General features: G+C 38.0%; 2 protein-coding genes across 2 annotated transcripts; one reads left to right on the top strand and one right to left on the bottom strand.

The window, feature by feature from the left end:
- Window positions 1-16,838: 16,838 nt before the first annotated feature.
- Window positions 16,839-20,998, top strand: LOC108666550. Its single transcript, XM_018153448.2, has 2 exons — window positions 16,839-16,976; window positions 18,465-20,998. The coding sequence occupies exon 2, from the start codon at window positions 18,655-18,657 to the stop codon at window positions 20,161-20,163; it is 1,509 nt and encodes a 502-aa protein (XP_018008937.1). The 5' UTR covers window positions 16,839-16,976; window positions 18,465-18,654; the 3' UTR covers window positions 20,164-20,998.
- A 292-nt stretch (window positions 20,999-21,290) lies between these two features.
- Window positions 21,291-26,222, bottom strand: LOC108666548 (CDAN1-interacting nuclease 1-like). Its single transcript, XM_047885548.1, has 7 exons — window positions 25,896-26,222; window positions 25,465-25,575; window positions 24,283-25,135; window positions 23,461-23,543; window positions 22,582-22,759; window positions 21,712-21,817; window positions 21,291-21,506 (listed from the first exon to the last, which is right to left on the bottom strand). The coding sequence occupies exons 3-7, from the start codon at window positions 24,563-24,565 to the stop codon at window positions 21,353-21,355; spliced, it is 804 nt and encodes a 267-aa protein (XP_047741504.1). The 5' UTR covers window positions 24,566-25,135; window positions 25,465-25,575; window positions 25,896-26,222; the 3' UTR covers window positions 21,291-21,352.

Here is a 26,222-nt window from a genome sequence, read left to right as displayed (position 1 = left end):
TTTTTTAACGTTGGAGTTGAGGATTTAAGGAACGTTTTGCTCGTATATATTGCACAAGCTGCCCAGGAAGCCTTAGTCGTTTAACCAATAATTGCCCAACAATATTGCGGTGCTTTGTGTGCCTACCAATCTTTTACTGTAGCTATTAACTCGGTACTGAAAATAGAAGTTTATTACTCACACCGAGGTGTCTTATATAATTGTTCATTAAAAAAGAGTAAATTTGCCTTACGTTAATAGTTATCATAATTTTTTTACAGAAGTCGTTTAAACAAGAATGACGTTTATAATGTAATGCATCATTTACGTGCATTAACCAAAATAAGACTACTACAGAGAACTTAAACAATGCACAGATAGTCAATTTCGCAACTTTGGAACATGGATTCAAAGTAAAACGATCATTTTGAATTTTTCACAAGTTTGATTTCTGATTATGCACCTGAAAAATTCGCGCTATCAGGATTATTAAGCCAATCATCTCTCGAGGTAAGATGACCATTATTTGTCATAAGATACTTGGTTGTGATAAGGTATCGCTCTTTGATTCAGCGCTTCAATCGCAGCAAAGGACGTGCAGGATCCGGTCAGCATTCAGACCCACGCATGGTTGAATTATTTCTACCATGGTACAGGCCTACCCTCTTGCGGGCTGATTGCGGCCGAAAAATTCTGTCACCCTAACCTGAGTGACATGCATAACTTGTAATTTTGAGCAACTGACTGGTTATAATTATAACTACACTTATAGTAAGAAATAGTTAATGTTTTCGAACCGTTTTTACATAAAAATGTAATACGAGTCATCTTTTTATTTGGCAACACATAATCCTAACAACTATCAAAAGGCATAATACGGCGTTTCTATTAGCGACATCATGTCATAGTATTTTCTTGTTAATTCATGAGGTCCTACGTAAAGTTAACGTGGGTTAGGCTCGTGCAAGGTGAGAAACGGCAACGTTAAAGTGCGGATTACTTAAAAAATGAGGGTTTTAATTCCATTGCAGTCGGTTTGAATTTACCGGATCACGTTAGTGACAGTATATGGTGATTGTCACTTGAGCTAAATTGAGTAAGAGGCACGGTAACCCATGGTTGAACTAATATTAGTTCAACGTCAACCATGCGGTAACCAACGTAAGTCACCGCGAACGCTTGAATTTTTTTAAAGAATAGAATAGAAGTGTCAGTACTGAAGANATGCTCCTGCATAGCTTCGTCTAGTCTGTTTTTGAAGATGTTCATACTCGGAGCGTCAACGAAGCTATCAGGGTGACTGTTCCACATGTCGGTGACTCGAAGCGAGAAGAAATGTTATCGCATGGATGTGTTACGTAATATATCTCAGTATATTAATTCCTAGTCACTTCATTAGTCATAAACTAAACGCCTAATTTTGTTAATTTTTTCTCAAATTTATACATTACAGCAAAAATAAAACTATGTCGAACGAATTTATTCCGACTCCTACACTTTGATCCTAAAAGCTGTTTAGTTTGCCCTGTATACTTTCACGTTAAAGAAAATGCTGCTCAAAAAAAAAAATTAATTAGATCGGTGACTGATAAATAAGATTCATTTCAAGAATTTGAATCAAACTGAATAGTGTCAGAAGGCAGAAAAGGTACCACTATTCCTAGTTGTATCCATACTTATTTTATTGTCTGCATGCAAATTTTTCAGCAAAATTACAGCCTTATTTATTGTTTGTAGAGGATGAGACACCCAAGAGACCAGTTGTCCCTGTTGTTTGAGAAAATCCCACGCCAAATAAAGGCGTGTTATTGTGCATACGGATAAGTTGTTTATTTTTTCCTTCTGTTGCTTGTTACTCAGATGCATTCAAATTGCAGGTACTGCATATCACAAGTGATCGTTTGTTTTTGCATGGCAGTTATGTTTCGTGTCTCGAGTAATATCATAACAGCTCCTTTTCCATGTAATCGATGTTTTTAATGTATTCAGATCTTTAACGACGATCGCGCCATTTCATTATACTTATCTGGCCCATGTAATTTTTTTAACTTTTTTGTATTTTGTAATTGTTGTTAATGTTTACAGGAGATTAATTAAGTTATTCGGATTTTCGTTTTTTTTCTGATTGTTTTTTTAAGCTTTGACTTTAACAAGAACTCACGCAGGTTCTTATAACGTTGGTATTAGATGGTAGGCGGTACCGGGAGGAGTGATCGAAGATCTTCATTTCCTTCATTATGGTGCAAATGCTAAATCAGGGCTCGCTTTAGGTCTTTTGTTGATGTCTGTGGGTTATATTTTGTTTCGAAGAACAGGCTGCGTTGTTGTGCATACGATGATAGTGTTTTACATTATGAAATAAAAAAGATCAATACGATGGGCTCCAGGAAAATTCTTGACAATAACTTCCTGGAATTCAATGGAACTTTCTATGAGGATGAAGTTGGCGCAGCTCAGGGATCTAAGTGTTCACCCGAGATCTCTGATATATACATTCGTTGGAGTGAAACTTTTTAGACTACGTAAATCCCCAGTCGTATTATATATCTGAGATATAGAGATGATATTTTCATCCAGAGTGATGCATGTGAGGATGATCTCAAAAGTTTCTTAGAAAATGTTAACACGATACACGAGTCATTAAAATTCACGACAGATATCAGCAATCGGGATTTAAACTTTCTCGAACTCGCATTATATAAGGGGAAAACTTCTATAAGAACGGTATTATGGATACCAAAACTTATTTATAAATTATAAGCTACAGAATTGTTCCAGAATATTGAGGCCTCATGCGCTCATTGCTAACTTTTTCTGAAAGGCTTTGTGAAGGGCGAAATACTAAGGCACAAACTGAATTGCAACAATGTTCCGGACTATAAAAACTACCCTTGTTTTCTACAAACCCCTGTGGGAAAAATTTGAGAAGCGCAACAAAGCTTTTCTTTGAGCAACTCAAAGAGGCCCTGAAGGTAAACATCAAACCAGAAAAGTCACAATGACGCAACCTGTTCTTCAAAACAAAATATAACTCACAAACATCAACAAACGACTGGAGTTCAGCCCTGTTGAAGCATTGGCACCATATTGAAGGAGATGAGGATCTTCAATCACTCTTCCCCATATTGCCTACCAGCTTCTGCAAACGTTATAAGAACCTGCATGAGTTCTTGGCAAAGTCCAAACTCAGAAAACCAATCAGAAAAAACGAAGATCGGGATATTTTAATTAACCTCCTATAAAAATCAACAACAATTACCAAATACAAAAAAAAAGTTTTAAAAAATCACAAGGGCCTGATGAGTAATTAAATCGCCCCATCGTACTTAAAGATCTGAATACAGAAAGAACATCGTGAACAAGAAAAGGAGCTGTTATGATGTAACTCAAGATACGAAACAAAACTAACACGCAAAAACAAACAATCACTTGTGATATGTATTGCAATTGAAATGAACAAACAACAGAAGGAAAATATAAACAGCATATCCGTCCGCACAATAACCAACCATGCAGCTTTATTTAGCGCAGGATTATCTAAAAACAACAAACGTGGCGAAAGGAAACTGGTCTCTTGGGCGTTTCATTTCTTGGGTGTATCATCCTTTACAAAAAAAAAACATATTGAGATTCGCAATGAAACATATGATCTTTTGGATGGCAAATTACCACCATCCACTAATATGAAAGAAAATTATTCAGACATTGTGGCAAACTGTATGAAAAGGCATCTTGACTTTTACCGTTTTGACTGTTAGCCGTATTGGCATGCTTTAAAAACATAGTATTTTACACTACGGGGCAAAATTCATGTAACATAAACGTTAGAGATTTGATGAACATGCACTGCAGTGACACATCAGTCTTGCACTACGTCATGCATGAGAATTAATCATATGTGTTATCATGAAATGTCAATGAAAGATTAAAACGTGTGATTCAATACGAACAGGTGATGGATATCGGAAGGAATTCGTCAGCTTTAAATTGGGTATTCATAAAAATTAATCCCGAGCTTTGTGGTAAAGCGACGATTGCGTAAAAATCTGCAATAAGTCTTGAACGTACTACGGAACTGTTTTTCTACTATTAACGGTTAAATACGAGCTTGGGGAAATAAATCGTGTAAGTATATGAGGGGTGTTTGAGTAGAAATACTCGTAAAACCGAAGAGATAAGAGCACGAAAAGCTTATCATGAGCAAGAACGTTCTGCCGCGACGGCAGCAAACGAACGATGCACTGCCCTAGCTGAATGCAAATTCTAATCGTATCTCTTAACGTTTTGATTTAATCCTAGATGAAAACTATGATAGCGACGGGAAATAAATGCTAAATAATAATTTATTATAATTGAGAAATTGACACGAAAATTTGAAGAGATGAAATCATGAAAACACTGCTCATATGCAGCTCACTTATGCAAGACGTTGCGACAGAATTAATTTATGAATATATTCGTATTGCGAAGGATTGGAATAAACTATTTTCATTCTGTTTTCTTTATAAAATCGGTTTCTGTAGAAGTATAAAAATATAATATACAAAAGTTAAAAATTGTAACATAAAGTTTGTATTGCCCATAAGGTATATAACCGAGAAGTAAAATAATTTATTTCTAACATAAAACACTATAAAAATCGAGTATACGTGGCCACATGGATCTTCAGAATTAATATACACGTACCAAAGATTTCCTTCTCTTCACTTTAGAGCCAACACCGCAACTGAAACTCCAGATAGTTAATAAACTGAACACAAGGGAAATGTCGGTGACACGCATGCTTCAGGCGAACGAAATATACAAGAAAAGTGTATTTGAGAACCAGGCACTTAACAATGATTAATCATACATAAGAAATTTATCAATACCGGGAATCATGATTAGTAAACAATCACTGCCAACATTGGCAGCGTAAGTTAAAGCGTTGCAGATGACGCCATATGTGATAAATTGAACGAAATTTGTCCAGAATATTATAGTTATTCTTTTTATATTATAAATAAAAATGATTAATGATGGAAGCCAAAGAACAATATTCTCACGTATGCAATGATGTATTTGGCCTAAACCAATACAAGAATAGGTGATTGCAAAATCCGGCTATCAAGGAACGAACCGCCTGCCTCCCTTGATGAAGAAACCTCGCAAAACTGAAGGTCAGACTGGAACTGGAACGTTTGCAGCTACCTGGGCGGTGCCAATTTTTTTATTCTATATGAACTTAGAAAAAATTGGTTTCCTTTAATACACAATTAAGAAGGGACTGGAGTCCCGCAAGCACTTAAGTGGCTCCAGCCACCGAATAGACAAAGACCAAGTGTTTCGCGATGCTACGCAGTAGTAGTCGAATATGTGAAGTAATATTATAAATGGTTAACATAACATGTGTTAATTGTTTACTCAATACATGAATTATAATTTGTTTAATAATTGTTTTTTACCACACTCAAACTAGAAATTATTGTCGTTGAAGCACATGCATACATGCGAACTAAATTAACTGTGATTTTACTTTTCAGCACCAGCCAAACCAAGGGAGCGCAGCCCTACACCACAAATTTAGCTCGTAAACAAGCCCTGGCGCCAACGCCTACCCTATAATGCAATAACTAAACTCAGCTCACGTGGGCAAGGGCTATGTTGGGGTCTATACTGCGTCCCCAAACCAAAACACACTCACGGTTGACGTTCTATGCTCCAATTTTACAGATAGAATCTCTGAGTGTAACCAAATTAATCCGTTGATTTTGTAAGCCTTATTTGATGACATTATCCAGTAGTTATGAATTTGTTCCATTCTTAGCAAATCCTAGAAATATTTAATACAATTTTTTCACAAATTTGATGGTAGTTGAAACTTTCAAGCCCGTCTTCTCACTTCGTTCGGGCGGAAAACTCCCTGCGCCGGATTTGTGTCGAAAACATTAAAGGGAAAGTCGAGGTTTGTTCCTGTATTTTGGGCCAAGGACTTTAAGTACGTACCGATATCCTACGGAATGACCACAACGCGATTTGGACTAGGGAAATCCTGCCGCTGGCTTGACCGATTGAAATGAATGCATGCACGACTGAGCGCGAAAAGATACGAATTGAATGAATTTATGACTGGCCCCAACAATCATTGAATGTACGACTGAATCCGGCAAGTAATGTATGTAGGATTGGACACGACAAGCAATGAATGTACGACTGGATCCGACAGGTAATGAATGTAGGACTATATATAGGCACGACAAGAATTGAATAAAAGAAGGTACACAGCGCACCATGCACGAATGTACTACTGGTTATGGCATACAAAGAATATACGACTGGGCACGACAAGAAATGAATGTACGAATGGGCATGAAAAGCAATCAATGCACAACTGGGTAGGAATGTACGACTGGGTAGGAATGCAATGAATATACGACTGAATACTATAAACCACGGATGTATATACGACTGTACACAGTACGCAATTAATGCACAACTGTGTATTAATGAACGACTGGGTACGACATGGAATGAATGCGATGATATTGATTTAGTTAGGCAGAAGTAGTTCTTTAATGCGCGTTTCGTTGAAGTCCCGGGAAACATTCATTATTAACAATTTAATTATTTTTGCTCCTAAATTCAGCGAATTCGACTTGGGATAGGATTTGAAAATTCTGTCTGGTGGTTTCGTCAAAGACCACACAGAATTTTTTTTTAATTCTGGACATGGAATGAATGCAATCTTTCATCCCTGACGAAATGTGAATGCAATGACTGAACTCTTGGTCTGGCATGCAAGTAATGGGCGAGCAAGTTTTCATTGAATATACAAATGTTAGTAAGGAATTCAAAATGATTCATAAGGGAATAAGCGCTAAGTGACAATTGAATAGTAGGTGTTACAGCCCTGACAATGACCGACATTAGAATAATAGAAAATTTTAACTAAATCTTAGAATGACCATTCTTTTATGTTTTTCTGTCGTTAGCCCACATAACGATCATTTTACGATCATAAATGCCAAAATTTGTCCTGAATCGTACCAGGTACACTTATATTGTGTGGGTGCTACATTAACTGCATGCATTATGTGATAATCGTTGTGTTTAATTAGAAAAGTGAATTGATTAATGAAATACGTTTGTTGGCCCCTAATCAATTATACTCGTCATGGTCTCTGCAACGGACCAGTTTAGTGTTGGCGGGTGCGCGGTGTGCCCGCGGTGCAATGCGCTCGCGATCTCCCAAAACAGGCGGAATGTCTGTTTGTAATTTTTTGTGTTGGAAAGACAACAGAAACGGGTTTCCAAACTATATTGTATATTTTCTATTTAGTTCCCATTAACTCCGTCTTCTACGATTAACCCTGATGGCCAGGCTATTAGATACGAATAGCATTGACAATGGTCAACTTATTCGTAGACAAACGATTGACTGTTTAGTGATTTTAATCATTTTCGAGGGAATTTAGAGGTGCCTCCTCGAAAAATATTTCATTAGTGGCATCAAAGTCGAGTGAACATGATATCGACTCATAAATAATTCAATAGATGTTACGTCACGAAAGCTTATGCGACCTTGGTCGCGTAAGCGAAATGTCATGCATTTTTGGTTCCATTTTTGTCAAGTTGCAATGAAGATTTGGAATTCGGGAAGATGTCCTATTACAACTCAGGAATTACCTAACCTCGTTTGTATCTTAGCAACAACATCTCTGAGCTCGTTTCATGCCGTCACTTCACGTGGCAAGCGAAACTAGTCAGACCTCATGGCGTCAGCCAATGGAAGCAGACTTTGCAAGCCCGATCATGTGCCCAACCAATGCTAGCCCAACTACGTCATCATCCTATGACGTCAAACAATGACATCTGTTCGGCCTAACGTCTGTGACGTTTGATTCGTTACTGCGGAATTTGCGCACTCTGTAACCTCGACAGGCAGGGCAAACCCTATGAAAGGCTATGATAGTACGGCGATCGTTCGACGTACTAGACATGAGTCTGCAGCAAGTCGAGTATTGCTCGGGATATTACAACTGAACCTAACGGCTCGAAATGTACGTCAACTGAAGGGAAGGGAGTTTGGCCAATGAATGGAGAAAGGCCAGTCAGCACTTGCAAGTGTCCACGTTCATATTAGTTAATTAGAACATCCTGTCATCAAATGACTCCTGCTTAGCCATTTAGTTATAAATACAATAGTTTCAAATATACTTGATTTTTCAAGCAGTATTGTGTTTGTTGATGTTTTCCCGTGCTCACGGCAGGCAATTTTAAACTTGTCCATATGTTCGGCTTGCATCAGAGCTGTGACGATTGTAAACATCGTCACGTTACAGTGAGATTAATAACCAGTCGTGCAAATCTAAACTTCTTTCTATAATTTGATAAGTTAGATGTAGACGAAGACCCTGACTTCTGTTTACACCATAATTTTGTTTAAATGTCAATGTCCAATACCCCAATGAATAAATCTTTCGGCAGAAACCATTGACAAGTAAGTAACGCTTCTCAATTCTTCCATCGAAACAGATTTTTCGCACTTCAATTTATATAGAAAAAGAGCGTTTTTTTCCCAAATCCTATTTGAGATCCGATTATATTATATATATATTAGTATTTTAGCCGAAATATAAATTATAATTTGTAGGTTCATAATTGAAATAACTTGCGGGTATCTCTTCTTACTACGGTAATTAAGGCAAGAAAAATAATCCAATCTCCAGGAAACATAAGACCTTAATTTGAAGTTTGAATGAAGCTAATCGTCTTCAAGTGATCTTATTGAGGTCTGAAACGTCTGAGTAGCCACGTTTCCTGGCATCGTAATTGAAGGATGTAAATGAAGTATGCCTACATCCAGGAAGATCTTTTGCCACTCATGAAGAAACTAGCACTGTGAAATGGCTATTAAATTCCTGAAGCTGTAGAACGTTTACAACGTTCTCAGAATGACGGCTTAGCGTCAGGTGAGCTTATATAAGAGCGCGCTCTGCGTCATGGCACTCAGTTGAAGCGCTGGCCTGGCAGGTTGGCGTGCGATACAACGCTACACTCATCTTGGCACTGGACTTTGTCATTCCATAGACTATTCTCGTTTGGAAGTCTCTTTATATAAGAATTTTGATGTATCGCATCATCACTGGACCCTTTTATGGGAATAGCTCTCTGCCCTCATCTGCCTTCTACCAGAATGCACAAGTTCCCGATGACAGGGAATTCTTGGACCTGTCCAGCAATCAGGATTCGCTGGCCATCAGAAGTACAAGTAAGAAAATCTCACGAGTGAATACTAACGACGAGGACGATCCAAGTTTTATGTTTGCCCTCATGGGCAAGTGGAAAGCAGAGAAGCTCACACGCGAAGTGAGTCGGGGAGTACCAACTGGAATTTTGCCTGAAGGAGTAACGGCCTCCCTCACGGACGTAAGTGTCAATAGCAAAGGGCCTGACAACGACATGTTCAAAGCTAATGACGAACTCAGAATGTATTTGCCAAGAGGAATGACGGTTTTAACAATTGGAAATCGTAAAAAAGATATCGTCATATACGCTAATAAGAAATTCTTCGAGTACGAGTCCGAGAATTCGAGTCAAAATTGTGTGAATGAATGGGAATTGCGGAAATATTTCTTAGATGACAGAAGTTCAATACACAAAATTACCGCCATGGACAAGATCAACGGAGAAGCTGCTCATTTCAGTGGACGAATTATAAAGAAAAAGTTTTACTTTATCGCAGGATCTAAAAATGTCCACGTAATTTTCAACAAGGAACACCATTTAAACTTGTATACGGAAGACCGCTATTCCATTGCCTTGACAGCAGCCCGGAGTTTGCTACGGAAGTGGGAAGCCATGGACGAAAAATCACAGCGTTCCTTAGCTGATTTTCTACATGCGAAAAAAGTTACTGTATTCTGTGAAATAATGTTACCTTCGAAGCAGCATGTGGTGAACTTGAGCAGCTTAGACCAGGACAAGCTCGTAGTGTTGGGCGTCACGGGGCCACCTCAGGAGAATCCTACGTCATTGACTGCCATGGCCTCACAAAAGTGCTTACACTGGTTCTCTGAACTAGGATTCGAAACTCCCAACTTTGAAAGCCTCCATGGGTATGAATACGATTCGCATTTTTCAAAAACAAGGAAAGCTAGGCACACAGAGGGTATCGTCTACTATTTTGAAGATTTTAACGAGAATACTATAGGGATGGTCAAGCTGAAATCTTCGTGGTACGTTCATTTGAGGGCTTTGCGAGAACAAGCTACTTTCAGACATTCCGCCAAAAAGAACTTGAAGACATTGGAGGAAGCCAAGGCGAGAGCAAGAAAGAGGATGTCAGAGCTCCAAGAATTTCTCTTCACGCCACCAGATGAGCTGGAAGCTTGGAAAAAAATCTCGGATCTTTGGATGGAGTTTATAGAAGAACAAGTACTGTCCGGCATCGCTAATGTGTCACTCATTCGAAACAACTTCCCGCTTTTCTGGAAGCCTTTCACGGAAAAAATTTCTCAGACTCATGGGCAGTTGGTTGATATTTTTAAATAAACTTTTTTGATAATGAACACACGTAATTTATAAAATAATTTATGCACAAAAAAGTTGTTTTATTTGTATTCCTTATAATGTACCAATATTTCGTTACTGGTAACTGTTACTCTCACAATAACACATTTACTTAGTGAGTGCCACTCAACTATTCATTCATTTCGTGCACGATCGCACCCAATAAGCATGCATTTAATCATTCCCACACTAATAGCAGTTTTCTTACAATTAATAGCTACGCAAAGTTTCATAATCTCAGCCAGACTAGTATTCTCGTTTTAAATGAATAAGTATTGAAGAATTCGCATATATATTTGTTTTCTATTAAATTTTTTAAAATCAAATGTCAAAGATTCATAACTGGTCACCTCGTTTTCACGAAATATTTCTATTTGTTAATTTGTCTGAATTAGTCCCCAGTAATCGAAGTTAAATCACACCAGTTAGCTAAACTGGACTGAATTAAACTCTTTTCTGAACTGAAAATTTCATTTATAAAATATGCTATTCTACCCACTGATTGAGCGCTCTACGTTGCATCTTGATGAAGGAATAAAGCCAGCCGGAAGACATCGCTGGCCGCACAGACATCCATCTTCGCACAATAGTTTGCTCACAATTTTTTTTTTTTTTGCTATTACAATCGAGATAGCTGGATAGAGTGGATAGCTGGAAACAAGGACAAAAAACGGCCAGATACACAAAATACAGCTGCGGCAAAAGAGTTGGGCTCATTATGTCGGCTTCTTTCACGGAGTGGAACATGACAGTTAATTTGATCAGGTAACGTTGCCGCATTTCGGGTACTTATGAAGCTTACTTTAAAAACTGATGCATATCCGAAAAAGTTATTGCTCGCAGGCAGTCATACACGCGATCCGTAGCAGCAGTCATGTGTAGTCGTGCAAGAACCCTTGAGATTTGAATACTTTAAGCATAAAAACTATAACTATTGGATTGTTATAATAAGATTGTAAGTTTATCTTCCCATTTCAAGTTTCGCGTGTGCAGAACGTGACCGCATACTGCCACTGGGCAGGTTTGAAAGTAGTCTCCAATGCAACACCATCATTCTCTTGATTCATTGTACTGAGTTCCTTACAAGATTGTTGCTTCCAATTACTATGCTAAGTATTCAATCAAATGAATATTTAACAACATTGAGTGAAAAGTAAGTAGGTGCCTATATGCTTGAATGGCCTCGTGTTGACTGGATGCAGTCCAAAACATGGTAACCTAAAATACAGGTGCGGATAAACAATGTTTACAACGGGACAATGCATGAAAGATTCAAGCACAGACTAAGTAGTAATCAAATATTTATTTCATCCGTTGTATCTGCTGATGCAACGAGACATTTAGCTCCAATTGTCAGAGATGACATCTGCCTCCTCCCTGAGACTGAAGTCAACTGCTTGTAAATTTCGGGAATTACGCAGTGACGTTGACTGGGAGAATTCATGCACTCACCGGGCAGAAATTTCTGCATATCTCGCTTCCTTTTGCAGCATCACGTTTTCGCAAAAAAAAAATTCTGGCTATGGCGTCTTTAAGACCGCAGTGCAAACACGCGGTGCAAACAGGCTCAGTGTCTTCAAATAATGCTACTAAAAATTGTTGTTTTTCTTCTTTCTCACGGATCGCCAAAAAAATACCTCTTTAATTTAATTGTTTACTATTTATTTTCCTCGTCGATGACAGAATATTTAACTTTCATTTTTTGAACCTTGTATTTTTTTATAATTATTATTTTATTTCATATAAGCATTTCTTGGTATACTGAGTTGATTCAATATAATTTAAATTTAATTTCACACTTTAGGTATAATTTTTCAATTTAATCATATCCCGCTATTGGGACAGGTGGGGCCGTCAAATTCCCACACACTCGTTGTGGGGAATATCCAAATTACTCTTGTGAGCGCTGCTTTAAGAAGCGATCCTCTATCATATTTTATAAGCGTAATACGTGGACGTGACACATTAGAGTGAACTTCACGCTCAACTCTCAGTAATGCAGAGGGAATAATGTGGAAATCCGGGAGTGGAAATTAATGCAGTAAGTCTTAGAAAAATTTGAGTTAGTTATTGGGAAATCTTGGGGAATCTTGGATTGGGAAATCTTGGATTAAATAAACGTTTTAAATTATGTAAATTTCGGAGTAAATAATGCAGATAGTTAATCAGTGAGAGCAGTAAGTTACGGATACATCAGTGGATTAAAGTTGTACATTTTTCTTAAATTTACGAAGCAGACTCACGAATAAAATGGCGTCATGAAACGAACTAAAGCCATTTAACATGCACTGTATACAATTCAGGAACATCGTTTCGAAACGCTAATTTTTTTTATTGAAGCAAAGACGAGCTTGCCTAATATTCGTGGAAGGACAAATAAATGAAAATAGTGTAGTGGCCGAAACATTTATTACTGAGGTGTACAACTGTAATAAAAATGCAAGGTATACAATAGGGCAATAGTAGTAAATGCGCAATATTCACCAATTTAATTTATAACCAATTTAATTTATTTTATTTTAAAATTTATTAAGCAGCAAACAAATTTTTGCTTGATTTGCAAGGACGATGAAAGACATCCATTCATTAATGTATGCACGGCATTCCAATTATCATGAGAGTTTGGTAAGTTTTATACTAAATTATGAAGTTAAAATCAACGTGGAGCTAACAGATCAGTTAGCCACAGAACATAACTTGTGATTGTTATCTTATGACTGAACCCATTTATCAGGTTATGACTATCCCATTTATTTATCATTTATTCATCGCAGAGCGATAAATATCTCACTGAAAAGTCCGTGGAATTTTTTGGTATGTGAAGAACGGGTATTCTATCTTTCCGGATGCCGAATACCAGCGTGAGTTCACATCCGATACGTCAGTCGGACGGCGGGCAATGAAAGAAGTTCTACTCATCGTCTCAGCAAGGCACATGTCGTCATCAAACATTTTTCGCAATGTCATGCTGTGCCACGTATTTCACTTCCACTTGGTCACTCCTTCGGTTGACGCACACGAAAATCCTGCTTTTTTGATGAACCGATAATCCACAGTGCGTATACAACTGGGATAATTTCTTGAGCATCTATCAAATTTCTAGATTATTATCAACGTGAAAGTAACTGAGTTCGAGGGCTAAGCCCCGCATATTTTACATGGCTTAGTTTCGTTCATACAGTGATCGTTTTGATCTCAGTTGATTGATCCTTTTGCGCAGCGTCACTGAGGTAATTGGGTTAAAATCAACTGATTTGTTGTGCAAATAAGTTGATCGCTATCCGTTCAGACGATCACGATCGCTATCCGTTCAGACATGAATTCGACGAGAACGTTTTCCTCTGAAGCTACTGCTGTATTTTTTTCCTAAATCAACACGAGACATCATGTGGAAATCATCAGCTTTTTGATTCCGATCTCTGGTTCAATGCCTCCAACTGAAAACAAAGCGTTCTCTGGTGTTTTTTTAAACCCCGTTGGCAGTTTTTTTCTGGATCGCGGGAGATCCAGAGACCGGCTTGTGTTGCGTCTTGCCTCCAACGGGCGGTGGTTCTGGAACGTTCCTGCCTGCTCCGCTTGCACAGATTTTTTTTTGCTACTACAGAAAATTATTGGCCTAAATTGACGGCATTAGTAATCAAAGCAAGTACAAATGTGCGGCCAAGTTGTGTGCAATCAAACTCAGAATCATATTTCTATTATTGATAAATGCTGAGATGAAGAATAATTCTGAATGAATAATAATAATCAAATGAATTGGAACGTCTCCGATCTAATTAGTTGCATTTGATGGATTTGTATATAAAGAGTGTTATTTGCTTACACTCTGTTGAAGATCCTCCAGTATATATAGCTCAAAATTATGGCTACTTTCTTTTCTTACATCGCTGAATTCTCTATTTACGGGTTCATTTAAATAACTTTGCTTTGTAGTGTACATAAACAATTTGCCTTCCTTCTACAAGAGACTTACTTGGAAAACCTTACTTCATGTTATCGAGTTAATAATGTTCATTCATCAGCTATATCATATCTAATAAACAGTTCAATGTCCTCTCAATGTTATGTTTCTGCATTTGTTTTAGCTCCGTGACACGCCTGACTATACGGAAGCAACAAACATCAATGAAAAGAAGGCGAGAGCGCGAGACTCTTTGGTCCCTTGACTTTTGGCTAATAAAGAACGCAGAAATTTACAGTGCGCACAATAAACAATTTTTTTTTCGGAGCAGTTGGTGACGTAAGATACTTGAATAAAATAGACATCGTTTTATTTCATTCATTGTATTCTATAGGTTAGCTAAGCCAGTATGATACAACAGATTGCAATAATTCAACATTTGGTAGCATTACGCTTGTATTTTTGCGCATTTAGAGATTCATTATAAGTTTCAATTTATTAATAAATAATTTAATGACTCATATTTTTTGTTTACAAGGGGCGTGGGTATTTGAAGCCATTGAAGATAAGAATTTCTGCAAGAACCATAAATATAACGATATGAGAGGCATCTGAGTGTCGCGTTGAAAGATAATTGAAACGAGCAGTGAAACGAGCAGAGAAACGAGCAGAGAAACGAGCAATGAAACGAGCAGAGAAACGAGCCTGTCTCTTATACACATCTAGATGTGTATAAGAGACAGCTGCAATACATATGTAACAAAGCAACACAAACTGCAATACATATGTAACAAAGCAACAAACTGCAATACACATGTAACAAATCAACGCACAAACTGAAATGCCTATACAACAGAGCAACAATTAAGAATTAGGATACATACACAACAGAGAAACAGAAACGAAAATTTGTTGAATACAAAGCAACACTAAATGAAATACGTATGCAATAAAGCAACACAAATTTAACAAAAATGTACCAAATGTAACACAACTCTCTGCGGTGTGCATAGGAAATAAAACAAATAAAAAAAACTGTAAAAACCACGTTTTCTTAACGGGCAATAAGAAAAAATTTATTCTTACATAACATTACATAACATTTTACATAACTTTAATTTTATGTAAGAGTTATTGTTTTTCTTTTTTGTCCGTTAAGAAAACATGGTTTTTAAAAGTTTTTTTATTTGTTTTTCTTTCATTGTTTTTAGTTTTGTAACCTCCAGAAAAACGTGGTTTTTTAAATGTTTTTATATTTATTTATTTTCTACCTTTTAGTTTAGCAATTTTAGCAATTCAAATCATTTTCCAGGGTTGGCAACTCTGGATGTTCGCCAAAAAAAAAAAACTCGATTCCCAAAAGTGAATTTTTAGTGTTTTTTTTTTTTTGGTTTTTTTAATTATTACTTCTGATGATCAAATCTTGAATTGTTAGGCAGCATAAGCATGCATACCAAATTTCAAGTTTCTAGGATCTTCAAAAGTGCTCTAAATTAAAGTTTGAATTTTTGATGACAGACAGAGACGAAGCGAAACTAAGAAAAACGTGTTAAAAATAAAACATGGTAAAAACGTGGTAATTAGGCCGTATTTGAAATTAGACATTGTCCAGGGAAGTAGGTCCGGTTAGCATACCGACTACAAATTATAGCCTATGCATTACACGAGTCTGGTGACTCGGTTGCATGTGCACTTTGAACCTTACGAGCCCCTACCACTCATCACTATAGCTGCTGTTTATTCTTGTCATTTATTTTAAATAGTTAGGTTTTGAAATCCACCTTAACAATTCCTATTATTTGTACATTGGCTATAGGAAGGATTTGCATCCACGTCGCATATCAATCATCATTATATGAAAATTTAAGTAGAATTAAAGATATTTTAGTTTTAATCAAATTGGCGGTGACAGGTTCAAATTTAAAAAAAAATAACTATCAAGTGCCTATTATAATTCTAAATCATAAATTGGTTTCTCATTCAAGTACCATCCTGATTCGTGAAAACTGTCTTGAAATATCAGGCTTGTAAAACATTATTATGAATGTGCTACCACAAGCCAAACTTTACTGCTAACTCCACTGCTGATTTAGTGATATATGCTTGGTTCCTTTTTTATGTCTCTCATTCATCAGCAATTCAAGACACAATAAAAGAGTACATAAAGGTTTGATTGCAACACCAATGTACAGACCTGCTACATGCGTGTAACGAACTAACTTAAAATGTTAGGACAAATTCGTTCGAACGAACGGTAACGGATTTTGGAATGCTTGCCTTGGGAGTTGATCCAAGCGAGCTTTATCCATTCGGATTTGTCAATTTTGTATGAACATTTAATTTTTCGGTCACTTTTGTGCAGCCGTTATCGAGTTGATGAAGAGGCTATAATAATATAGCTTATATACAGATGCATGTGTCAGTCTGTCTTCAGTGGTTACCAAGAGGTTAGAGAGGCACTACGTGTTTCGTTCGGCTCATCGTTTCCACGAAATAACCAAGAGAATAAGAAAAACACCCGTGATTGAGGAGTATCTTCATTTCTGTGAGTAAGAGAAGCTGTCAATTTTTGAGTGAAAGTGGTCTGTCTAATTTAGCTTTAAAGCTCTGTGGTTATTGAAGTAATTTGCTTGCAAAGGAAAGGAGCGCATGCGTAAACCTTATTTCGATTTGCATTTTAATTTCTAGAAATATTAATCATATTTATCATATTCCCCAAGTGCCATATATATCATAGATATCAGGTTAAATTGTTCCAATAGCAATAAACAATCAGATGTTTCTCAGTATGGCTAGGGTGTATACTTGTTCACCAAATGTTATGGGTGCTTGCAGTGATGTTAGTAGCTATAGAGTATAGAGGAATAAATAAAGTAACTTTTCTATCCATTACCCAGGACATGTATTGATGCTTACGCATTGCACGAAAAATGTTTGCCAAATGTTTAATTTCAGAGGTAATGAATTAAACAAATTATAAAAATTTGGTATTCTAATTGCAACAAAACTCCTACCTTCATTTATTTAGATACTGTTGAATGTTTGTGACCTGTCACGTCGCACAATTTTTGACTAAATTGAAGGTAGAGAGTTTTTGAGTAGATCAAAAAATAACGGCAGGATTAGTGTTAGTGGCGGTTGACGGCAATAATGGCTCAGAACGTTCGCTGGCTCTGTAAAAGTAGCCGCTGCCTCCGCTAGATTAGGTAGTGGCCTTGTCGTATGGACCAATGATGCTATAAGATTTATGGAAAAAATAAAACGTTGATACTTTTAGACTTACTTGCGTAACTGATATTAATCATAATATCGTTCGATGCGATATTATGCATAGTTATTTTTAAAGCTCTTTGTCGTTCAAACAATGAATTATTTTTTTGGCACTAATGAAATGATTATATTTCCCTGTAGCTTTCTGAAAATTTGAGTTCTTTTTTGTACTCGGCAGTAAGTTTTTACCGCACAACTAGCGGTATTTCCAAGTGCCTCTTTTTACTAGTTTAATCTCGATTACTCATGAAAACTTGACTTAAATATTATTTGAAACTTTTTGAATAATTTCATTAACTATTTCGTTTTTATTAAGGACAGAAATTATCATGACACACCAACTCCGGCTATGCATTTTCATCATGCCTTCTGTCGAATACTCTAATTATGGGTCTTCTTCACCCATGCCACTATTGTAAATGTTTCTATAACCAAGCCTCTTCTTCACCTAAAACTCTACTATTAATATCTATATAACAATGCGTCTTCACCCAGGTCATTACTATTAATGTCTATATAACAATGCGTCTTCCCCAGGCCACTACTGTTAAAGTCTATATAACAATGGGTCTTCTTCACCCAAAACTCTACTATTAATATCTACATAACAATGCGCCTTCACCTAGGTCATTACTGTTAAGTCCATATAACAATGCATCTTCTTGACCCAGGCAACATTTGTCGAATGTCTATTTCACTGTGAGTCTTTCCCACCAAGTCATTACTGTACATGTCAATTTACCGATGCTCCTCCTTCATTTAGGTACAAAAGGAACTGGAGATGTCGCAAGTATTCACGTTCTTCGCTACCGGACAGTCGCTTCCAGTAAATCTTTTTGAAAATAAAGTTCAAATCGTAACTCATGTAATTTAAGAATATCATATAATTGAATTAACCAGAAAAAACGATAAAAAATACATAATCTGCTGAGTGAAGCTTTAGAGTTCAAATCATGTCTGAAAGAGTAGAATATTTAGCTCGTATAAAGCAGTTTCTTTACAAAGGAATAAGAGTTTCTAGCGGCAAACAAGTAGTGGACTATTTGGTTCAATGTTTGTGTCGTTTACCCAGAGGAGATGGCATAGGAAAATGCCCAAAAAATGTAATCAATGGAAATATGTATGTGCACAATAGAATTGAAGATTGGTTTGTAAGCAAGATAAATGAATGTTTACAAAACAAATTGATAAAGGAAGTCGCGAGAGAAGCACCTTGTGTTAAGTTACGTAATAATTTAAGCGTATACATCAGAGACATAAGCATTAAATCTCACGGCCCAGATGAAGAATTGTATTCTAAACATGAAATATTACGAGCACACATTCCGAGAGGGCTTACTTTATTATCAATTCGCGATGAGACTGGATTGCAAGTGATGGAAGATGTCGTGATTTGCGCCCTCAGAAAGTTCCCTGGCGCTACCCCTGAAGACGACGACGATACGGACCAAGCGTATCATCCGCATCGCAAGGGTTCGAGCTCCTCGCAAGATTTCGAAAGGGATAAATATTTCCTCAAACCGCCTCACGAGTCCAAGCTTGTGGTAGCTACCGAGAAAATCAATGGCGAAATGGCACATGTGAGTGGAAGGTTCATCGGGAATGAGTTTTACTTCATCGCAGGATCCAAAAATGTCCACCTTGTGTTTCAGACTGAAGAAGATATCAGCCACTACACCGAAGAACGGTACTCGATAGCGAGTCGCATCGCATTGGCATTCTTAAAGAAGTGGCAAAGCCTGGAGAGTTTCACGGCATCTTGGCTCCAAATATTTTTCCACCACACAAGAACAACGCTGGTGTGCGAAATAAAGTTGCCAGATCACCAGCACGTGGTTTCATTCGGGTCTTTGTCTCAGGATGAGTTGGTGGTCATTGCACTTACACCTCCTCCGCAAGAAGACTGTCAATCCCTGACGGCGCTACCAGAGGAAACTACTCTGCAGTTCTTCAGCATGCTGGGCTTTTGTGTAACCCAGTACGAGTGCGTGGAGTATATTGCTGCGAAGAACCTCTTCTTGGAAACTAGATTAAAATGGAACACTGAAGGCATCGTTTGCTACTATGAAGACTCAAACAGGAATACGATCGGCATCCTGAAACTGAAATCGCAGTTTTATATTCATTTGAGAGCATTACGTCAACAAGCATCCTACAGGTATGTTTCCAAAAAATCTGCAAAAAATCCGCAGAAAACTTTGGAAGAGGCAAAGGGAAAATCCCGTAGAAGAATGGAAGAACTGCGTGATTGGTTGCAAACAAGCAGCGAACAACTGCAGTGTTGGCAGCAGTTATCCGACTACTGGTTTGAGTGGCTTGATGTTCAGGATAAATCCAAGAGCTTTGAACTTTCGCAAGTGAGGAACAACTTTCCCGCTGTCTTTGGTCCTTTCTCCTCTTCATCTCAAAATGTGGTGGATGTTCTGAGGAGGTTGGAAATGGGATCGCCGGCCAAGATCTGAGACTGCAAGGAACGTTCTTTCGTTTAACCTACCCAACAAAGTTCAAGACCGGTGAACTCAGCCCCTCAGCATGCAAGGCTAAAGACACTAAATGTACTGCCTTCACCCAGACTCGATTTTTGAGTTTTTCGTACAATTTCTAGTGCTAAGTTTTTTTTATACGAGATTTTTGTGATATAATGATGAAATTTAATTAGCATAAGCATTCAGTGAACGTGCCTAACAGGCTCAAGATTTTCCTTGGTTGTAACGTTATTTTTTCGTGCGGTATTATAAATCTATCTTTTCGTTTTAGTGCGTATCAATGATTTTTGATTAGTGTAAAACCAAACAATTAACTGAGATGCATTCATGTACAGAAAGGATTCTCAATAATATGACGGAAGATCAAACGCGTACTGGTGTACGGTCGTTGCAAAAAATGCGTGGACGCCCACAGTTCTATTTGAAGACAACGCAGTCAGCTTGAGAATTTTCAGTGCACTAACTTAACGCATGGATGATATAATCAGGGTCTAATGATCGGTGTGTTATCCTGTAAGAAACTACCTACCATTTTAAATTAACATGTTATTTCCATAGAAGGGCCATTTCTAATCATATTTTTTGAATATTATAATGCATCTTAAATCGTGCTAACCAACGCCCATTCTGAACAAATATGTTCAGGAACAATACAAAAATATTTCTGTGCCAAAGTTAGTGTATCCCCTTCTATGAGTATAACTGAGTAAATAGTAATAAAAATTTTATTCCAGAAAGTTGTTTCATTCGTACAAAACGTGGTGTCAAAAAAGTTAATTAAGTGTTTTACTTCAAACACAATTGAGCTGCAGCTACTAACCCTGTTATAAATACAAAAGCACCTAAGAAAGCCGAGATAATTCTTTTACCTAAGAGCGTAGTTTCGAGAAAACCTTAGCACGGTTAATTGGTGCTGCGGGTGAGAATTCCTGAAGGTACGATGAAGTGGTGAAGAAAACTGCAGTTTGAGTTACACTGAAAGGAGGCAATAAATCTGAGATATTATTGAATGAAGTGTCCTTTGCCAAACGGTTCATAGGGAACACTATAACCATCACGCTTTGCACAAATGCCAAGCTATAAATGAAAAATTAAAGAAATTAGAAAATTGTTAAGTATTTATTCATCAAAAAATTGCTCGTAATAAAGTAGACTGACAGCCAGTTTAGAGATGCTTTAGTCCTGAGGTCTTGACGGCCAGCGGGTCCATAGTGACGATGTCGTCAGGGAAGCAATCCCTGACGAGGATACCTTTGTCCTCCAAGTAATTGAGTTCGTCGATGTAACCAAACCAGTAAATGACGAGACCAGGACCGAACCTGGTGGAGCATTTCACAAAGAAATAATTCAACCGAAATGCACGAAAATTTCAAGAACATAAGTTCATTACTAGGAATTTGAGCAGACTAATTATATGTAAGTACTTAATAACATGAATATTGCTACGTTTTGTCTAACAAATTATTTTGTTGCTGGTAAATGGAAGGGTAACCAAACAACGGAGCTGGTGTATAGTGTTGTCACCTGTTCCAGTAGCTCCAGAGCTGGTCGTTGAGATACGATCTATGGTTCTCACGGTCACCAAACGAGGCTTTACTCTCGATCCAGTTCACCACTCGGCCTCCCACACCTGCAAGTAAATTTCTCTTTGACTACTGCTGTCAGGATAGACGTAGTTTCTCACATTTCGACTGAGTGACTCGAATGACAGTAGTTGATTTCATGAGTGAGATGCACAGCTGAAATAAACTTCAGCGCTGGGAAACACTCAAGTAAGGAAACTATTGACTCAAGGTCTACGAACATGTGAAAACGTTAAGGAACTTCCAGGTATAGCAGGAAAATCTTTGGAAGCAGGAAAAAACAATATTCCAGTTGATGTAAATTCCAACTACTGCTGGTCAGCATTTATCCATTACATTTGCAGCCGTATGTCGGCCTGTTGCAGCCAGAAGGCTCTACTTCAAATCCAGCAATATTATTAGATCTATTAGATATTGTGATGATGTGATCTATTAGATATCTATTAGATATTAGATCTATATTAGATGATGTGATCTATTAGATATCTATTAGATATTAGATCTATATTAGATACAATCTTTAACGCCTTCTTTTGAAAGTATCTCCTGAAAGATATATGCAATAAATACTGAGGAGTTAAGAGTAACTTATGTGAACTAAATAGAACTCATCAACACTTCAACCCCATGTCAATACAATGAAGTATAGGGAAAAATATCATTATCATCCCACTGAAATTCAGGACTGCTGGACATTTAAATTTCAAAAACATTTACACACTTTCAACGAATAAAGCAAATTACGATTGTTATTAGTCGTTATTAATATTAAGCAAGTACATTATACTATTTTATAGTATATTAGCCGGACCGATGGGAACGTCGAGGCGTGTGTCGGGCGTCTTGTCGCAGCCCAGCGCGCGTAGCTCCTCCTCCGTCTGGTAGCCCACGCCGCGCTCCCGCAGCTTGCGCTTCAGCAGCTCCTCGTACTCGTGCCCGATGGAACTGTGTGCCGTGTATACCAACACATCACTCAGTGTCACGACACTCTGTGTCACGATACTCTAACCATCACATGACACTCTCGACACCACGACACTCTCACCACCACGACACTGTGACCATCACACGACACTCTCACCATCACACGACACTCTCACCATCACACGACACTCTAACCATCACACGACACTCTCGTCATCACACGACACTCTCACCATCACACGACACTCTCGTCATCACACGACACTCTCGTCATCACACGACACTCGTAATCACACGACACTCTCCTAATCACACGACACTCTCATCACACGACACTGACCATCACACGACACTCTCACCATCACACGACACTCTCACCATCACACGACACTCTAACCATCACACGACACTCTTGTCATCACACGACACTCTTGTCATCACACGACACTCTCGTCATCAGAGATACAGAGACCGATCTGAGATCGGGATGCCACATCGCTACTTGGCATCAGATGGCACAGAAATTGAGGAGAAGCAACTAGTTCGAGATCTCGNTGCTATTATTAATCAAGGACTTTGAGTAGTATGTGCTTTTAATGATATGAATCATTAAGCATCAAAGAAAGTAGAGTGCTGCTAGTTATTTTAGTGAAATTCCATTAGAACTTGAAAATATAGAACAAATGCATTTAAAAAAACAGTCTCAAAACAGACTCGCATCTAAATCGCAGAGATATAATGTAATATTTTTTTGGTATACACTTACTAAATGCACTTCAAAGCTGAGGATCTTGTCAGGAATGAGGGAGGTGTCTCGCAGCATCTTGTTGATGAGACTCTTGCTGCTGGCTGAAAGAAGAACAAAATATTATAAAACGCCATAACACACGTGTAGCCGATCAACAAACAGCTCAAACGCAATCATTGTATGCAGCCTTCTAAATTATTTTTTCATAATATGTCAAGTCAACTTCCCGTTCGTGTCGTTCTGTACAAAGCAACAATGAAATTGAAAAGGTTTGAAATATATGACCATAAGACGATAGTTCCATACATGACAACCTTGACCTTGAAACGTGATAATCCTTTAGTACACAAGAGATGATTCGTGGTAGATACGTACAAACTTTATTAAATTCGGCTGAATTGTCAGTCTCATAAATAAGTGGATAGATAAGAGAATTAGCATCAACGTGAATATGAACAGAATATTGGTAAGGGAAAATGTGCGTTTGGTTGTAGACATTTTAGAATGAATAAGTGAATATCTCTACGAAGAAACTCCAGTTCAAACTTCGAAGTATAAGACAAAATTGAAGAAACTAGGATCACAGTTTTAGGGATTGGCATTGTAGAAAAGAAAGGTAAACTACAAGACAGAAACACGGTTACAATAAAAATTCAAGGTAATAAAATTTTCATTTATGTCTTGAAATAGAATCTTTAAATAACATTGAATTTGGAAATCATAGAAAAAGTGTTTAAAAAAACTTACCTAGCATTTAATTATACGTACATTCTTAATTAAAAATTTGGTAAACACATCAGAGGTTTTTCGGCAATGCACGGCCGAGCATTATTAGCTTACTGTTTTTCTTCTTTTCGCTGAGAGGAAGGCCCGCGCCGCTCTTGCCTGACGCTGCGCAGGTTCGTGTAGTTGTCTTCATCACTGAATTATTTGCTTGAGCTTCCCTCGAGTCCTTCGCTAAACTGGAATTCCGAGAGAGCGGTACGGTGAGGTCGTTAGTGAACTGCATTTCACGCATGTCTCCTGCCTCTGAAGGTGCGACGCTTCCGATGCTGGGACCAGCTTGCTTCTCTGCGGTGTCAGAAGTGTGCCCTAACATTAACTGAACGTCAGGGGTGCCCATCACCTCGTTACTGGGACTTAACGTCAGTGACTCGTTCACTGACAGTTTATTGTCTGTGTGGATGGATTCACAATTTGAAGACGGAACAGTAATATCGATGTTACAAATTTTATCTGTCCCATCAAATAAATATACACCTTTTTCCGGTTTGGTAAAAACGGCTGATAGATCAATTCCCGGACTGCTCAGATTGTTCAGTGAATGTCTCCTACTATCTAACTTCGCTGATGTGTCAGGAATATTGACGGGGCTGCTACTGAAGTTCGACAAGGAGTCTTGCTGGCTACATCCATTTTCTTCTTTGGCCACAGAATCTGAAGAGGCAACTTCGGCGCTGCCGCTAGGAGGAGATGGTATTCCAGGAGAGGCTTGGAGGACAGACGAAGCGGGTGGAGAGGCTTGGTTGCGAGGCGGGAGGACAGCGTCGCCGGCAGCAACATTCAGTTCGTCGCGGCTGAGGAGCCAGCGCTCGAGCACAATCTTGGCCAGCAGAGCCGGGGGAAAATGCTTTTCGTGGCCATATGCAGTAGAATACCCGGGCCTTCACCGCGCTCTACAGCTTTCGTGTATCTGTAAAACGATTAATTATGTAAAAAATAGGAATAAATCCTCGTTCTTTACACACAAACAGTACAAGCAAAACAAATACTAACATTATTCGCCGATGTTCATCTCCCCCTCTGCGTAAACAATAGGTAATACTCCAGAGTCGAAAGTAAAGGGAGCAATAAAAAGCAACAAATACATTGTCGTAAAGTTCTTTCAAACAAAGGTGACCAACTGTTCTATTATTAACAATATCGTTTTCTCTATTATTGATTTAGTGATGTTTAAATAATTTGTTAAGAACTAACCGTTGCAATCGCACTATATACAAGACGTGGGTCAAGTTAACTCACTTTTTGAAGTAAGACGCCGACTTGTGAGAATTGACGAACTTCTTGTAGTTTGATTTGACGTACTTCTGCACCTCCTGTGCTACTATGCTGCTCAGTACGGCGGGCTCAAACCTGTACAACAGACGTAACATTTTAGAATATTGCTCACTAATTAATCAATTCTTGCCTCATATTAAAATAGAGCACATTGAAATACGACTTCATTCACTGCAAACGGTTAAAAGATTTTATAAAACACAAACTGCGTCAATTCACGCCATCCACTCTAAGACCTAATCCACTTTGCCACCAACGGTAGAAAAAATAAAGAGGTTCACCATTCCCATGATCGGAAATCAATAATGAACACTTCCTCTCTGTTAATTACTCCCAGACACCATGAACATTGCGGGAAAATTTCTAGTTAACCAGCAAGTCCACACGCTACTCACTGCGGGAAGGAGTCAATGAGGTGCTGCGTTGCGTCTGCTCCTGCGTAGCAATTGAAAGCCTCCACAATTTGATCGTAGTCCTGAGCCTTCATGGCTATAGCAATATATTATATATCAATTGAGTTGTCTATTAAAATCAGGTCTATAAACGCAATCCACGGATTAAATCTGCATCCACATTAAATAGAGCGTCAGGGTACATATTAAAAATTAGTTATTTTGAAAGTCAGATTACTAGCGCGTAGTGCAACATGTCAATTATACTGAAATATCAATAGGAAAGACCTTCAATAGAACAGCACAGGAATTTTTTTAAATAGGTACCGT

The sequence above is a fragment of the Hyalella azteca genome, unplaced genomic scaffold (genome assembly GCF_000764305.2).
Source record: "Hyalella azteca isolate HAZT.00-mixed unplaced genomic scaffold, Hazt_2.0.2 contig2361, whole genome shotgun sequence".
Classification (NCBI taxonomy): domain Eukaryota; kingdom Metazoa; phylum Arthropoda; class Malacostraca; order Amphipoda; family Hyalellidae; genus Hyalella; species Hyalella azteca.
This window is presented reverse-complemented; position numbering and strand designations above follow the sequence as displayed.